This window comes from Chiloscyllium plagiosum, unplaced genomic scaffold (genome assembly GCF_037043375.1).
Source record: "Chiloscyllium plagiosum isolate Xiang-an unplaced genomic scaffold, Cpla_swu_hap1 HiC_scaffold_8, whole genome shotgun sequence".
In the NCBI taxonomy this organism is placed as follows: Eukaryota; Metazoa; Chordata; class Chondrichthyes; order Orectolobiformes; family Hemiscylliidae; genus Chiloscyllium; species Chiloscyllium plagiosum.
Window position 1 is genome coordinate 90802117 of NW_028270146.1, and position 17072 is coordinate 90819188.

At 44.9% G+C, this 17072-nt stretch overlaps 2 protein-coding genes across 6 annotated transcripts in view; one reads left to right on the forward strand and one right to left on the reverse strand.

Moving 5' to 3' along the window:
- plekhg3 (pleckstrin homology and RhoGEF domain containing G3) overlaps positions 1–15182 on the forward strand; it is a 197201-nt gene extending 182019 nt beyond the window's left edge. For all 3 annotated transcript variants that reach the window (XM_087990097.1, XM_087990098.1, XM_087990099.1), the window contains 4 exons: positions 611–946; positions 5546–5662; positions 10259–12050; positions 13822–15182. In XM_087990097.1, coding sequence (XP_087846223.1) covers positions 611–946; positions 5546–5662; positions 10259–12050; positions 13822–14969 — 3393 coding nt within the window. In that variant the 3' untranslated portion in view covers positions 14970–15182. The remainder of the gene's footprint in view (positions 1–610; positions 947–5545; positions 5663–10258; positions 12051–13821) is intronic.
- Positions 1–17072, reverse strand: part of srp14 (signal recognition particle 14) — a 62696-nt gene that overhangs the window by 24615 nt on the left and 21009 nt on the right. The gene's annotated exons all lie outside the window — the stretch shown is intronic.

The following is a 17072-nucleotide window of genomic DNA, read 5'->3' on the forward strand; positions in this document are numbered from 1 at the left end:
AGAGGTATATAAGATTATGAGAGACATCGGTTGGATAGGGAGGCACTTTTTGCATTAAAGGAGGTGTCAATAACCAGAGGGTCTAGACTTAAGGCAAGAGGTGGAAGGCTAATCGAGGAGTTGAGAAAAAAAAAAATTCACTTAGAGGGTGGTGGGAGTTGGATCTTATTGCCTGAAATGATGGTTGAGCCAGAAACTTTAGTAAAATTTACTCTGTATTTAAGTATTCACCTGCATTGCTATAGCCTCCAAGGCTGTCGTCCAAGAACTGGGAGCGGGGATTATGGAAGTCAGATCTTTTGAGATGGCTGTCTTTCTGTACTGTAGATGACTGAGGTTACGCTGCTTTGAACGTTTGAGATCAAATCCATGCAACCTTCTGTCCAGTAAACCTGTTTTCCTACTTTCAACTAATTTTAGGTGGCCACAATTGAACCCAACACAGGTAGGAATTCTTATGATATAACCAGAGCTGAGCTGCATGGGAGGAATTGCTAATAATCTGTGATCGATGGTCATTGTTGGAAGTGGTCAGTGAGTGCTTGTAAGTTGTAGAATGCCTTAATGAACCTTTGGCCCAATGACTAAACCATTTGATCCCTTCAAACAGCACGCAGGCAGCGATGGAGAGCTTCTGGGCAATAAGGATTCCTTGAATTCATTGACGGGTGTCAGTTCTCTTGGATCTAGTACGAATGAGCCTGAGGGTGAGAGGGATGACATTGAGGACAACCTGGCTCATAGCAAAGATTCCTTGGAGCTCCAGAATGCAAGTGACTCCGAGGAAACGGCGAGAGGTACAGAGATTGTCCAAGAAGGCATGGAGCCGGAAGAGGAATTAATGATAGAGGGCGACCAGGTAGCCGACTTTGCCAGTTCACTGCTGGCTGCCATCTCCTGTTGGCACTATAGAGCCAGGGCTTTGCTTTCTGCTAAGTTCTCCATGGTGAGCGCCTCTATTTCCGTCTTTCTTTTCTCTGTCCACCTTCCGCATGGAATGAGCTTGGCCGCTTGCTCTGCTGGTTTGAACCGGCTTGAAGTGGCTGCACCACTAACTTTTAACACCTGCCTGTTATATCTGACGCTGCTGTCCCAGCATGCTCTGCGGCTCAGATTGCCTTGATGAGGAACACGCTGGATCGTTGGGCAGAATTGCATGCCACTGCCTAGGTACCTTGATCAATACTCAACACTAACATGAAGTCAAGACACCATTAACCAATGAACTACTGATTCAGTTGACTTGGACATGTGATGTTGCTTCTTTGGGGTTGCTGGCTTATTTTGAGAACGGATTTCTATCCAATCAATCATGTTCACCAGGAAAGGCAAGTCCTCTCACATTTGGCTTTCAACTCAATGTTTCGTAAGGGGCTGAGGAGTTAAAAAACAACTCTCTTACACCTAGTTTAGAGACCACCTAGACCTTTCTCTCTGCTGGCACAAGTGGAATCTCCATTTTGGTCAATATTTGGCTATAATTTGGCATTAATGTGAGTCAGAGTCTTAAGTCAGAGAGACCCACTGGGGTGGCCCTAGTGGAGAATCAAAATTGCACCCTGTGTAATAAGTGCCCCCTTTGAAGGGTTAAGGAACATTGTTGGCTGTTTTTGCTTTGAATGTAACTTGTGTTGTACCTGACTTAGACAATGCTTGATGGGAGCTCTATCTGTCACTTAACACCTGTTGTGCCAAGGGGTGTTAATAGATCAGCGTAGAAGGAAGCCTACTTTATAGTTAACCTGCCACTGCCCTGAATGCTTTTGTTAGAAAGTATTAGAGGGAGCTTTTCTATCAATCTGGACTGGAAGTGAAATGATATGCCAGAGGTTAAAAGCAGGCTGTACTGCCTCTCCCTTAGCAAGAAATGCTGCTTGGAAATACTTGCCCAAATAACCTGGACGTTCTTAATGTTTACATTGGATATCATAAAACATAGCAGCAGTAGTAGGCCACTCAGCCCATCCCAGTCTGCTCTGCCATTCAATGAGGTCATGGCTGATCTCCTAAACCTCAACTTCACTTTCCTGCTTTTCCTCTAAACCTTTGATTCCCTGACTGATTAAAAGTCTGTCTATCTTATCACTGAATATACTTAATTACCCAGCCTCTACAGCCCTCGGTTGTAAAGAATTCCACAGATTCACTCCCATCTGAGAGAAGAAATTCCTCCCTCATCTCTGTCTTAACTGGGCGACCCAAAGTATAACTTCCATCCCATACAGTGGCATTCCTTAGATTAATAATTCCAGCATCTCATCATACATTGTTGTGCTGGTTGGAAAATGAATCTTTTTAGATAAGACTGAGAGAAATTACTTGATGTTGAAAGTTTTGGATTTCAAATCATAGCTTTCTGGAACGGTGCTCTAGTTATCTGATGGATTGATAATAGTGTTAAATAACGAAGCTCAAAAGTTGTTTTCGTGTGCTTATCTATGTGAGGGATGTTAGTGATGAAGAATGGAATATTTTTTTGACTCTGGAAACCACACATTGGCATCAGGCAGAGTCTAGTTGGACTAAAGGTAACAGGTTCCTTCTCATGTCTCAATAGTTTAAATGAACTCTCCCACCCAAAAAAAGCTTCCAATGTATCATTTCCAACTCACTTGACTGGCATGTTACTGTTTTAGCCTCTAATTTGCAGCTTGAAATTCCTAATGTACTGCCAAATTTGTGGATAGGAAGATGGGAGTGGAGTTATGCTATAGCCCACACCAAGTAGGTTAGTGACTGCCTGTTTGGTTTAGAAAAAACCAGCTCTGTCCTATCAATCTGGACTGAAGACGAAACGACATTCCAGCGGTTCAATGTAGACTGTACTGCCTCTCCCTTAGCAAGAAAAGCTATTTGGAAATATACAGAAGTGCCATGACCAGAAGCAGGCCATCATTTCATGTTAATCATCCTAACCATGTTTACCTACCCTCTTCACACATCATTCCATCCATATTTGTCCAATCAAATCTTGAACGTTAACATAGTTTCTGACTTGATCACAGACACTGAAAGAGAATTCCAGTCATGATTCTCTGCTGTAACAACATTACTCTTTCCCTTTTTTTTTAAATTCTGTTTTGTTTTAAATCCTTGACTACTGAAACTGGTCTATTTCTATCTGGCCTGTCCCATTCTTTCATACTTTTAATTCTTTGATCATATCTTTCGTAATGGGATCATGACAAAATCCCTTCAAGTCTGTCTTCACTTTTGTGTTTCCTCATACTAGGTGGCATTCTAGTTAATCTACGTTGTACCCTCTTTCTGACTATTTATTATGTTTCCTCTAATGTGGAGCCCAATATTGCACATCGTATTCTGAGATTTACTATAGTTTCATCTTGCCTATTAAATTCTATACATTTTACGATTTAAAACACAAAACTCCATCAGCATTTTCTGTAGATTTATATACCTCATGAAAGGCATCAGTAAGCCAGATGGGTTTTACAACAATCCTGCAGTTTCATGAATGAGAGAGTAATTTATTCCACATTTAATTAATTTATTCGATGCTGATTTATTAGCTGCAGTGTTGAGTTTCTGGAGCAGGAGTTCTAGCCTCTCGATTACTAGTCCAGTAACACTGAGTATATGAAGTACAGGGACAGGAGCAATATGTTACCCTGTTCCTTTCAAATGACCAACGCTCTAATGACTTCTCATGTGGAATTTGCTTATTTTCTGCCCTTTGCAATATCTACGCAAATGCGTCCCACTCGATCCCGAGGCCAATTTCTTCATCTGCCTCACTTCAACTTATTGATTCTTCACCTTTCTTAGTGTTCTAGTTTTTTCACTGACCTTTTACTATTTTGTTAAATTATAAACCTAGTCATAGCAGATTTAGTTAATAGGTTTCGTTATTTATTTCAAATTTTTACTTCTAAGGGCTGTTGATTGGTTAATTTTGCATCCTCTCATTCTATCCCCCCCCCAGTATGAAACTTCACCAATCACAGATTTGCTGCAGATCAAAGCAAAGCCATTCAGCCCATCGACTCTCCAAATGAACACATCGCCTCCTGCCATTCTCCCATCAGCTCTCCATAGCCTTTCACATTTTTCCTTTTCAGATAACTGTCTGATTTCCTCTTGGATACTTCTATTGAACCCGCCTCCTCCACACTGTCAGGCAGTGCAGTCCAGATCTTGACCACTCACTGTGTGAAGAGCTCTTCCTCCTATCACCTTTTGCTTCTTTCACCAGTCACTTTGAAAACAAGCAGGCATTGATTTAATCGTTTCCTCTGTCAAGACCCCTCTTGGTTTTGAATATCTCTATTAGATCTCTTTCAGCCTTTCCTTCTCTGAAGAAAACACTCTGAACTGCTATCTTATTCTGAAAATGCAATCGCTGAAATCATTCTCCTGAATCTTTTCTGCGCATTCTCTCCAATGCCTTCGTACCATTCCAAAAGGCGTTCTAAAATTGAATGCAGTGCTCCAGTTGAGGCTAAACTAGTGTCCTGTACAAGTTCAACATAACCTCCTCTCTAATACTCTATGCCCCTATTAATAAAGCCTAAGATACCGTATGCTTTATTATCCATGCTTTCAACTTCCTGCTACCTTCAATGGCTAATGCACGTATGCTCCTCTGCTCCTAAAGCAGTCCCTTAGATTGCACCCTTTATATCATCTGTCCATGTTCTCCCTGCCAAAATAAATCCCAAATTCTGTGTTTGTCCTATGGCTTTACTCGTTCTATAACCAGCTCTCTCCCTCATCAAGGGCGGCATGTGGCTCAGTGGTTAGCACTGCAGCCTCACAGCACCAGGGTCCCAGGTTCAATTCTAACCTTGGATGACTGTGTGGAGTTTGCACATTCTCTCCGTGTCTGCATAGGTTTCCTCCGAGTGCTCCGGTTTCTTCCCACAGTCCAAAAATGTGCAAGGTGAATTGGACATGCTAAATTGTCCATAATATTAGGTGCATTAGTCAGAGGGAAATGGGCCTGGGTGGGTTACTCTTCAGAGGGTCGGTGTGGACTGGTTGGGCCAAAGGGCCTGTTTCCACACTGTAGGGAATCTAATCTCTAATCTAAACAGATGTGCAAATCTGATGGCCATTAGAAGGCACTATAAGGGAAACCAAATATGCTTGCTCCCTGACAATGCCTCAGACAGGTGAAACCAGTCCAGGAGGTCATGAAGTCCAAGTGTTATTTATAAAGATGCTTGCCTTCTAAATGATGTTATTCCTAGCCTGGCCGAGTTACTGGTAATCCTGCTGGAATCTCATTTAAACAGCATGTGCATGTTTCACGGTGCTAACCCAAAGCTGTTAATCTATAACCTGCTTTTAACAGGACAACCTAATTGTTGGATTTAGTTTGGCAATATCAGTTGGGGAACACAACCAATATTACAGGAAGGGGCTCGGGCTAAGACTCACCAGCGATGCAGCTCACCCAGTCTTTGGGATTCTGGGAGGGGGTGAAGGTGGGAAGGAGGAAAGGGAAGGGGCTAGGCATTTGTAACTGCCTTGGTTTATTACCCACAGTTTCTTGTTTGTCTCACATGGTGTCCTTCTCCACTAGACTGAAGATCCTGTTGAACTACAGGATGTCAAAGGATGCAAGCGGCAGAACAGTCAGCCCTCTGGAAATCCAGAGAAGCGCAGGGGCTGGGACAGTGATTCCAATGTCTCTGAAGAGGTATGTACATTAAAGTTGAGAAAAATCACCGGTGTCCACTGTTCAGAAAGAAAGAACTTGTTAATAGTTGTGTGTCAGTGAGGCATTCAGGTTATTATATATTAACTGGGAACTAACTTTGCTGTCACAGATATAAATGGATTGAAAGGAATGTTTTGATTTGATCTGATTTATTAATGTCACATGTAGCTAGGTAGAGTGAAGAGTTTTTCTGATCTGCAGTACTGGCAGATCATACCATACAAAATGCATTAGGTAATAGAACAGAGCGAGGAATACAGTGTTACTGCTGCAGAGAAGGTGCACAAAGATCGAGATAAGTATTAAATTTAAAATTTGAAAGGTCCATTCAGAAGTCTAATAACAGTGGGGAAGAAGCTGTTCTTGAATCTATTGGTACGTGTGTTTAAGCTTTTGTACCCTCTGCCCGATGGAAGAGATGATAACCGGGGTGGGAGGGGTCTTTGATTATGTTGGATGCCTTTAAGGCAATGAGAAGTATAGATGGAGTCATTGGATGGAAAGTTGGCTTTTGTGATGGACTGGGCTGATGGAAGGGGTTACACTGTGTTTTCTCTATAAATAAAGGCTTGGGGGTGTATCAAGACAAGGGATTCAGTGGTCTATCCTTCACTACCTAGCTCTCTAGTTTCTAATAAGTCCCTTTTCACAACCTCTGCATGCTGATCTCTACGAGACCAGTATTTCTTCCAAGAGTGACCAGCTGGGCAGGTCACTGCAGTGTTTGCTGCACTTGGGTGTAGTGCATGAGGTGATGCCCCCTAGCGAGGATTGGGGCATGATTTTGATGAGAACTGAGCACCTTGTCAAAACAAGCCTCTTTCTCATCCTTTTTTAGATTGCACCTTTTCAACAATTTCAGGACTTCTTTGCCAGTCTAACACAATGTTAAGAAATGAGATGGCCAATTTGTGCACAGCAAGATTCCACAGTAACAATATGTTGATGAACGATTCATCTGTTTTAGCTATACCAGGGATGAACACCAGCAGGACACCCTTTCTTCAAACAGTGCCAAGGGATGTTTTCCATCTACCTGTGGGGGCTTGATGGTTTAACATTTTGCCCAAAAGACAATGCAGCATTCCTTCAGCCTGGAAGAATCAGATGGATTTCTGTCACAGAGTCATTTATGCTACAGAAGGAAGCCATTTGGCTTGCTGTGTTGACGCCAGTCAGTCCCAATCTCCATCCCCATTACTCTGCAAGTTTACTTCCTTTGAGTGTGGATCCCAGTTTGTTTAGAAATTATTGTTTCTACTTCCACCACTCTCTTCGGAAACAAGCTCCCAGATCATTAACATTCACCGGGAGCAACGTTCCCCTGCATCTCTTGCCCAAAACACTAAATCTGCATCTTTCAGCCCTCATACCATTGGCTGTAACTTTTGTTTTTGTCCACATCCTATAAACACTTCATAATTTTTTACTCTTCTGTCAAATTCCCCTCCACTTCCTTTGGTCCTATGAGAACAACCCTAGTTTTTTTAACCTAATCTTGTAATTAAAATCTCCTAACACTGGGACGATTCTGGTAAATCTCCACTGTACCCTGTTAAGAACCCAGTGATCCTGCATAAAATGTGGTGTGGTGACAAGGGCTAGATGTAATACGCTAGGTGACCACAGCTTTATGTGGTTTTGGCTAAACAACTCTGCTTCTGTACTCAATGCCTTCATTGATTAATGATTCGGAGATGCCGGTGTTGGACTGGGGTGTACAAAGTTAAAAATCACACAACACCAGGTTATAGTCCAACAGGTTTAATTGGAAGCACACTAGCTTTCGGAGCGACGCTCCTTCATCAGGTGATTGCATCTCACTCCTGCCTGCTTATTCTGCTGGTCTATCTATGGCATGTTGCAGGCAATTCATATTGTCCTCGCTGTTTGCCATTTCTGCAAGTGTGATATCTTGGCATACTTTGAATTCTACTTTGCATTTGAAGTTCCAGATCATTCACGCACAGCAAAACAAGAATCAGTGATTGTTGCACTACTCCATGGGGAACACCTTTGCCTCCCATCCTCCAGTCTGGAAAATAACCATTTACCATGATTTGCTGCTTTCCATCCTGAAACCAACTGTTTTAACCAGTTGGATCCTGACTCTCCTATTCCTTGATTTTAGTTAACCACCCTTTCATGTGTTTTATCAAATGATTTCCTAAAATCCACGTAGACTACATTCACTGCGTGGTAAAAACAATGACTGCAGCTCCTGGAAACCAGATTCTGGATCAGTGGTGCTGGAAGAGCACAGCAATTCAGGCAGCATCCGACGAGCAGCAAAATCGACGTTTCGGGCAAAAGCCCTTCATCAGGAATAAAGCTTTATTCCTGATGAAGGGCTTCTACATTCACTGCGTTCCCATTATCCAACCTCTGTTATTTCGTGAAAAAAAAATGCATTCATTTAGTAAAACACAATCTGTCTTTTACAAATCCTCCTTAATTATCCAAAATTCTCCAAGTGAGTTTGATTTTCACCTGATTATTGTTTCTAAACCTTTGCCTATTGTTGCCACTAAATGAACCAGCCAGTGGTTTCTCAGACTTAGCAGATGACTTATCTACCCTAGACACAACCAACCCATCCAATAATAACAATCTCTCAATCTTCACCCTGTCCAATGATTCTGCAAACTCCACTTTCACTGATATTTTGTTAGATTTCTCTTGCTTATTAAACAGAAATACAAAGAATTATCACCATCTTTGTCCTGATAAATAGAACATAGAACTGTACAGCATGGGAACAGGTACTTTGGTCCACGACACTGTGCTGAGTATGACACCAAATTAGACTAATCCCTTTTGCCTGCCCTTGGTCCATATCCCTCCCTTCCTTGCATATTCATGTGCTTATCTGAAAGCCCCTTATACACCTCTCCTGGAAGCACATTCCAGACTTCCAGCATATTCTGTGTAGAAAAAAAACATGCCCCTCACATCTTCTTTGAACTTTCCCCCTCTCAACTTAGATACATGCCTCCTAGTATTGGACATTTCAACTCTGGGGAAAAGGACTCTGACCGCCATTCTATCTTATTCACTCAGTCCTGTTTCCCTGCTCTTTCCCCATAGTTCTGAAATGATCCCTCTCCAATTATTTATCCAGTTCCCCACTTTGAATCTGTTTCCACCATGTTCAGGCAGGGCAATGTAGATCACTATAACTACTTGGGGTGGTAAGCTACTTCTTCTCATTTCACCTTTGGTGCTTTTGCCGATTATCCTAAATCTGTTTCCTCTGGTTAGTGATCAGTATCGCCTCTAAATGTCCTTCATACCGAGTGGGCTACAAACCCCTTTGTGAGCATCTCCTTTGCCCATGTGGAGCGGCCTGATTATTTCAGCGTGTCGTACATTCCAAGCTGTGTGGTTACCTATGCACCAACTCGGAGAAAATTGGTCTTTTCCCATTGGTCCCATTTCACTGCCACCTCTGGTTTCAATCAACCGCTGCTGAGCAGTTGATACTACACTTCTATTCGAACATATCCCAACCTACTTATCTTCCTGTTGGTCATATTATCTCGCTGTCACTCGCTCACTCCACACATTCTAACCTATCACTTCTCACACCTCCATTTAGCCTCTCTGTTTGACTTCCACACTCTCATATCCTACTTGATTCCTCCGATTACTACTTCCATTCTATCTCTCCTCACGTTTGTCCCAACCATTTCTCTTCACACATCCTACATCTGGACTGTACACTCTCCTTTCCTGATCACTTACATGAGATTAGGTGAAATCCAAAAGCAGTATAGAGGAGGCAGTCGGTCTGATTTGGTGTCATACTCGGCGCAGTGTCGTGGACCAAAGGGCCTGTTCCCATGCTGTACTGTTCTATGTCCTATTTATCAGTACAAAGCTGGTGATAGTTCTTAGTATTTCTGCTTAATAAGGAAGAGAAGTCAAAGAAAATATCAGTGAAAGTGGAGATTGTAGAAGCATTGGACAGGGTGAAGATTGTGAGAGTTAGTACCGGATGGATTGGTTGTGTTTAGGGTAGATAGCATCCGGGTTTGGGTCAGAAACAGCCTTAGGCACCCATTCATCTCGCCAAACAGTGAAATAAAACTCCTCCACTCTGCTCACCCACCATTGATTAATCTAGACAACTATCAATTAACCTCAGGCTGGTGTATATTGGCTGTGTCCCATGCATCATAACCCTGCCTTCCAGAAGTCATTAGGTGCTTGTTGAGACTAACTCTATCTTCACCTTTACTGCAGATGGTGTGTGTGTTTGTCTATGACAGCCTGTACCCACTGAATTTTGTGACCTTTAGTCACTGTGTTCTTCCACAGAGTCGCAGAGACAAAAATGGATGATGACGTAGTGTGTACATAGGGAGCGTGTGGGAGTAGGAGAATTAGTGCTAGTTTTATAGCCTCATCTCCAAGCCATAAACCTTCCTGAGTCCTGTACAGTGGAGGAGGGCTGGGTGAATCTATTTATATCTGCTGGTATCACTCACTCTCTCTTAAAAGGGACATTCTCCAATTATTAATGTGTAGTATTGACAACCTATTCAGCCTCTCCGTATTCTATTAACTTCTCAGGTTGCTTCTGATGTGGAACCAATATCCCTCCATCAGATGGTGACTGAAGCGTGCCGTTCTGCCCTAGAGGAAATCCAGTCTGACTCAGAGACGGCGTGCAGTACAGAGGAACCCAAGGGGGCAGATGAATCCACAGAGGATGCTGAGGTGGAAGGCAGTGATTCAGGGAGGGGTGTTGCAGAGTCCACCATGGAATACTCATTCAGCGAGCCTGGCGAGGAGCCGAAGCACCTCAGCAGCGAAGACTCGACCGACGAGGACGAGCAGGAGCGCAGCTCACGCAGCATTCTCCCGCCATCGGTGCTGGGCCAGGCCAGCCTCATCGCCGGTCATGTCACCAACAGCCGATCGCGCCGCAACAGCTTGGCGGCGGACGACGGCCGCTCCCAAGGCTGCCCGACACCGAAGATGACGAGCAGACAAAGCAGCCTCGAGTGCGGGGACAAACTACCATGGAACAGCGGCGCCTTCGGCCCTAGCGACGACTCCCAAGGGAGTGTCTGTCAAGCCAACGTTGGCCAGGAGAAGCACCTCGACGAGCCTAAACCCAGCAGCCCGGAGGACGCGCCGGGAGAGGCAGACCGGAACATTCCGCGGAGAAGGGACTCCACCTTGTCCCGCCAGGACCGCCTGCTCATTGAGAAGATTAAGAGTTACTATGACAATGCGGAGCACGAGGATGCCAACTTCAGCATTAGACGGCGAGAGAGCCTGTCCTACATCCCGGCAGGCTTGGTCAGGAGCTCTGTCTCCAAGTTGAATAGCCAAAACAAGGAAGAGGACTTGCGAGAGGCCACGCTGAGGAGACGGTTGGCTGCTTCCAGTGGTGAGCCACTGCCCCACGGTTTGCTGAACCTTCCAGATCCCAAACCCCAACGAGGTTCCCGCTCCCCTTCTCCGGAATCGGAAGCCCAGCAGCCAGAGCACGACCATCCTGCGGAAGATGGTCTGCCTTTGGACTTCCCGAGGGAAACCGCCCCCATTTCCCAGGACCCAATCACCGATGGTGAATTCCAGTCATCTGCGGACATGGTCAAAGTCTGGGAAGAGATGGAAAGAGTAGCGGACGCTGCGGCAGAGCCTCACGAGAGGACGGAGCAGAGAGACGAGACAATGCTGAGGCCCAAGGTCTGTGACCGTACCTCTGAGATGAGAGAAGCTGCACACCCTGCACAATGCCAAATAAAACAGCTCAGCAACGGCAGAATTATTTTTGGCCTTGATTTCAGCGAGCCATTGGTTATTGTGGAAGACAGTGACCTAAGTGCCATAAAGGAAGAGTCACCCCTTTCTTCTCCGGCTAGGTTCACTCATGAAAGTGGGTTACAAAGAAGGCCGAGTGGGGAATCTCAACGCAGTGACAGTAACCACGAGGGTGAAGTGCTGTCTGTCCTAACATCTGCTCCATTGGCTCAAGGACCGTTGTGCATCCAACCGGCCAAGTGCTCGGAGACCGAGAGCAAAACCTCACCACCGCAACCACCTGACACCAGCTCCAACCTAACTGTTAAGAGGCAGGACCATCCAGCGCAAGGCACCAGAGCAACCATAGCCCAGGCAGGCTCGAGGGTCGAGAGTGAAGAGTTACTGAGAGAGGTGACGGAGAAGGTGAAGACCAAGGTCTACCAACTGGCCAGGATATACAGTCAACGGATTAAGAATAACAAGCCAGTGGTCCGAAAGAGAGCCCAGTGCATAGAAGAGGAGCAATTGAGCAACAAGGCAGAAAGGGGGAGTGAACTGTCCAAGGTGCCTTATCTCCAGAAGGACAAAAAGGATAAGGTTGTTGGCGGTGGGTGCATTTCCATTATTTTCATGCTTACTGTCTGTAGACACCTCATGTCTGTTCATTTTATTAACACTAACAATTAAAATAGGATCTCTGCAGTAAATAGCAGTAAAATATGCATTTGCAAACAACAACTTATATAATAGACCGAGGGACCAAAACCTTGGCTAAAGAGAGAGATTTTGTAGTCGAATGTTTAGGGATGGTATTCCAGAGCTTAGCTCGAGGCAGTTGAAGACTGCTGCCAATGTTTGAGTGATGGAAATTGGAGGAGGCTAGAGGATTGTGTGGCTGGAATTGTTTAGAGATGGGGTGATTTGTTTTTTATTCATTCATGGGAGGTGGGCATAGTTGACTAAGCCAGCACTTAGTGCCCAACCTAATTGACTGGAGGGGAATTGAGACCACATTGCTGTGGGTCTGGAGTCACGTGTAGGCCAGACCATGTAAGGATGGTCCCGAAAGGACATTAGTGAACCTGATGGTTTTTTCTGACAATCGATAATGGCTTCATGGTGATCACGAGACTCTTCAATCCAGATTAGTTTGTGAATTCAGATTTCACCATTCTCCCTGCTCGGGTTTGACCCCTGAACTTTACCTGGATTATTGTCTCATGGTAATACTATGAAGCCAACAGGTTTGAGAACACGAAGTGATTTGAACACCCTAATGAGGATTTTAAAATTAAGGCACTGCTGAGCCGAGCTGATGTAGACCAGTGAGCACTGGGTGAACAAGACTTGGGAAGTAGAGTTGTGGCTGAGTAAACTAAAGTCCATCCATCTGTTGAATATGGACTCCATCAGTTCTAGCAGCTGTACCTTCACCTACTTCTCTGGATCACCTTCCTAAGCTATGCCACCTCACTACTACCATCTCCTTCTATTAGACACGCCTTAAAACCTGCTTCTACCAATTGTGTGTGAGCATGCATTGGAACCCATACAATTCAAGGATATCTGAAATCTCGCCAATCTGGCAAGGGTCAGTCATTTGCAGTAGAATAATTTTGTCCACATTATCAACTATACAAAAATGTCAGAAGGTGTGTAATAGTCAGCTGGCTAATTGATCCTACCTGGACTATTGTTGCTGGACTTGTCAAGGGTGGCTCAGTGTTTAGCACTGCTGCCTTACAGCGTCAAGGTCCTGGGTTCAATTCCACCCCGGGCGACTGTCTGTGCAGAGCTAGCACATTCTCTCTGTGTCTGTGTGGGTTTCCTCCAGGCGCTCCGGTTGCCCCTCACAGTCCAAAGGCGTGTAGGTTAGGTGGATTGGCTGTGCTAAATTGCAAGTAGTGTGCAAGCTAGGTGGGTTAGCCATGGGAAATGCAGGCTTACAAGGATAAGGTAGGGGGGTGGGTCTGGGTGTGATGCTCTTCAGATGGTCAGTGTGAAGAGCCCAATGGCCTCCTTCCACACTAGAGGGATTCTATGTCCTCCTTTCCTCATCTCCCCTAGACCTTTTCAAGTGTCTGTGTTCAGATTATTGAACCCTCCTTCGAGTATAAACAGCTTCTACTTATTTAATCTATTAAAAACACTTTTATAATTTTGAAACATCTCTATTACAGTTCCCCTCCCCTCTCCCAGGTCCAATCCCATCATCTTGAGCATTTCCACTAATTGAAATCCCACATCATGGTAAATCCCCACTACGCCTTCTCTGAAAACCATTCAGTACATGGAAGCTTAGGATTTTGAAGAAGTCAGTGGTTTGTGAGCAAAAACGTATCCTTTTTACTAACTTGCTTCTCTTTCCACTCCCCCAGCAGATCAATCAAAGATGGCAATGTCTCTGCCATTCTATGAACATGTCATTATTCAGGAGCAAGTGCCATTGGCACCGTTGATGGAGGAGCCCAATGCCCTGCCTCTGAGCAAGGACTCGCAATCACCCCTTGCATCTTCCAGCAGGATCCCATCCCCTCGACGTTCTGTCGTCAGCCCGAACTTAACATCCCCAGTGAGGTCCCATTCTAGGAGCCCCCTGAGCCCGACTGAAATGGAAACCTTCCTGTGGCCCGACGTTCGGGAACTCTGCTCCAAGTATGCCGCCGTGGACGCTCAGTTTGCGAGAAATTCTATGCAGAGGCCAGCCGGAGCGAGCCCTGTGAGGATGGCTGAGAGTGGCCACCCCAAAATGAGCCGAGTTGCCAAGAGTATGTCCATGCCCAATGGGATGATGGAAGGCAGACTGTCCCACACCGGTTCTTCGGAACGAGAGGACAAGTCCAAAGCTGGCCACTGCCAATCCGGTGCAAAATCTCAGCCGCCGAGGGTAACTTCCAGCATGGGGGCCAGGAAACAGTTGCATTCTGACTCTTCCATCCAGTACCTTATACAGGCGACCCCTGAATGTTCTTTCAGGAACCACACGGCCCGCTCGAGGACTGCGTCTTCGGACTGCAGGTGCACTGAGCACAGTTCCAGTTCGGATTGTAAGCACTGTCACTTTATGAGAGACGCTGAAGGCGCTCATTACGTTTCCTCAGAGTTTACCCTGCAAGACCAGCAGGTCGTCGTCATGGAGAAATTGTCATGCGATGGGGACGATCTGAGCAGTCATAGGAACGAGCAGACCGTGAAAGAGAGGAGCGGCAGCGGAGAGGGCTACGTCCAGATCAGGTCTCCAACATCGCACGAGAAGATCTCCATCCGGGCAGTGGTGGAAAGGTGCAGGGCCTACCATGAGTCAGAGGAGTATAAGATCAGGCAAGAGAGTGAAGCAAAGAGCTGGAGGCCAGGAACTACCAAGACTCGAGCTTCTGTGGGAGCTGAGAAGGAAGTCTCCTCGAACAAACAACAGGCAGAACCCAGAAAGGAGATGAGCCAGCTCCACAGGAGGACAGACCTGGGCCAACATGGCCTGGTGAAGAACCTGAGAGACAAGTTTCAGAGCCTGAGTTCGGCCAGGTAAACTCGCACTGGCTTTGTTCTCAAATGCTTCTTAGATATCAAACCACTGTACCCGGTCAAATGGATGTAAAAAATTATTCAAGGTTGGTATTTTGTTTTTGGAGAAGGGGCCCAGAACCTTCACTGAAATGTCTGGAACCTGAAACTAGTAACTGGTGTCTCAGTGCTTAGCCAGTTTATTTATCAAACCTCAATAAATTTATAATTGAACTGATCTTCATTTTGTGCCCACTGATGTTAATTTAAGTTAAGCTGTCTCTTTAAATTGCTACAATGACCATCCATTCAAATTTGAGACACCTCTATGAATATGTGACCCTCCATCTGTATGCTGATCAACTTCTGTTCTTCCAGAAAGGGGTTTTCTATTTTCCCACTTCTCCATGTTTTTAAGAATCCAGTTTCCTCCGGTACCTCACTGTTCCCTACTACTTTAAACTCTCCTGACCTGCAAGTCTCCGCGATGTCTGTTTTCCTTTGCATGCCTCTTGCGCAACTCCGGAGTTAATCACTTCACAATTGGAAACTGTGCCTTCAACTCTGGAATTCCTGTCCCTAAGCCTTTTTGCCTTTTCCTCTTTTTAAGACACCCATTAAAACCCTAACTCTCTAACCAAGCTTTTGATCTCCTGTTCTAATATATCTTTGCGTACAGTGCCAAATTATGTTTGATAACCCCACTGAGAAAAGTTGAGAGTTGTGGAATGTTTTACAACGTTACAAGTGCTACATAAATGCATGTTGTTGACTTGTAGTATTCAGTGCCCTGTGAACTCATTGATTAGGCTGCTTGAGTAGCCCTCCCTGAGGTTGCTGTACTGTGCAAAGTGTTCAGCTTGGATGCCTCACTCTGTGTTGGCTTAGCTGATCTCAAGCGTGGATGTTTTAACTGGTTTCAGTACGGTCCAAGCTTTGGAGAATACAGACTAGCTTAGGATTTCTGCCCAGTTTGGACAGCAAAGGCAGGTTATAAACTGAGGGTAGGGATCACCCCAAATTGTGCTGGCCTCACTGTCAAATAGCTAGACCTGACTACATCGCTACTTCAGTTCAGGCCATCTCTTTCCCATGTCCCAATATAGCCTTACGGTTGAGGAGAGAAACTGGGCTGGGTTAATAATTAAGGGATATTGATCCGAGCAATTTAAAGTTGGCGGGGGAAGAAAAGACAGGCCTTGCATTTAAATTGGTTTGTTGACACCTACTGGAGGCTTACAGTCAACCAGTTTTTATTATCATTCCAGTCAGCTGTAATTGTGAGAAAAAAAGCAGGATCCCACATCCAGCAACATGATAATGATCAGATAATCATGAAGCTGATTGATTTATATTCACCAAGACACCAGGGAGAACCCACTTTCCTTGAATAATGCTGTTAGATCTTCCAAGGCCACAGAGGGTAGACTGAAGCACAATATTTCTTAAGTACAACATCTCTGACAATGTGCCACTCTCTCAGGTTGCATTGGGAGAGACTGTCTGCATTTTGCGGTCCAGCCTCTGGAGTGGGATTTGATCCAATGACTAGGGGTAAGAGTGCTACTGAGCCACAGCCGATACCTACAAAGTTTGGAAATGCCAAGGTTTTTCAGTCCGGTTCTACATCTGATGTGACTGAAAGTTGGTGGGGCCTGGTGGTCACCTGTTGAGGCTCTCAGGTGTGAGCACTGGAGGTTGCCTGGCACTATATTGTGGCAACATGTGTAGATTGTCTGAGACTACTAGCTTCAATCTCACTGTCAATACTGTGTGCTGGTCTACACTTGGCACTCACTGTCCTCTTACTGTCCTGGAGAACCTGTATGAAAGATTCAGATGTTTGGTTGTCACTTGACTCTGCCATGCCGGGACCTCTTAAGATGGTTGTGTTGACCTCTTGCTTGCTCATTGGATACCTTGACATAACCACTGTGCTTTTGGCAAAAACTATAGCATCTCCACAATGGCCACAATATCTATTGACATAGTTTTAAATAAATGTATCAATTCGTATTTAAGTATGACCATTTTGAACTGTGTTGCTTGTAAATAAGCGAAAGAGATTGCAAATTAATTGGTCGCATTGGTTGAATTTGAAAGGGGTGCAGGTAAATCAATTGACACT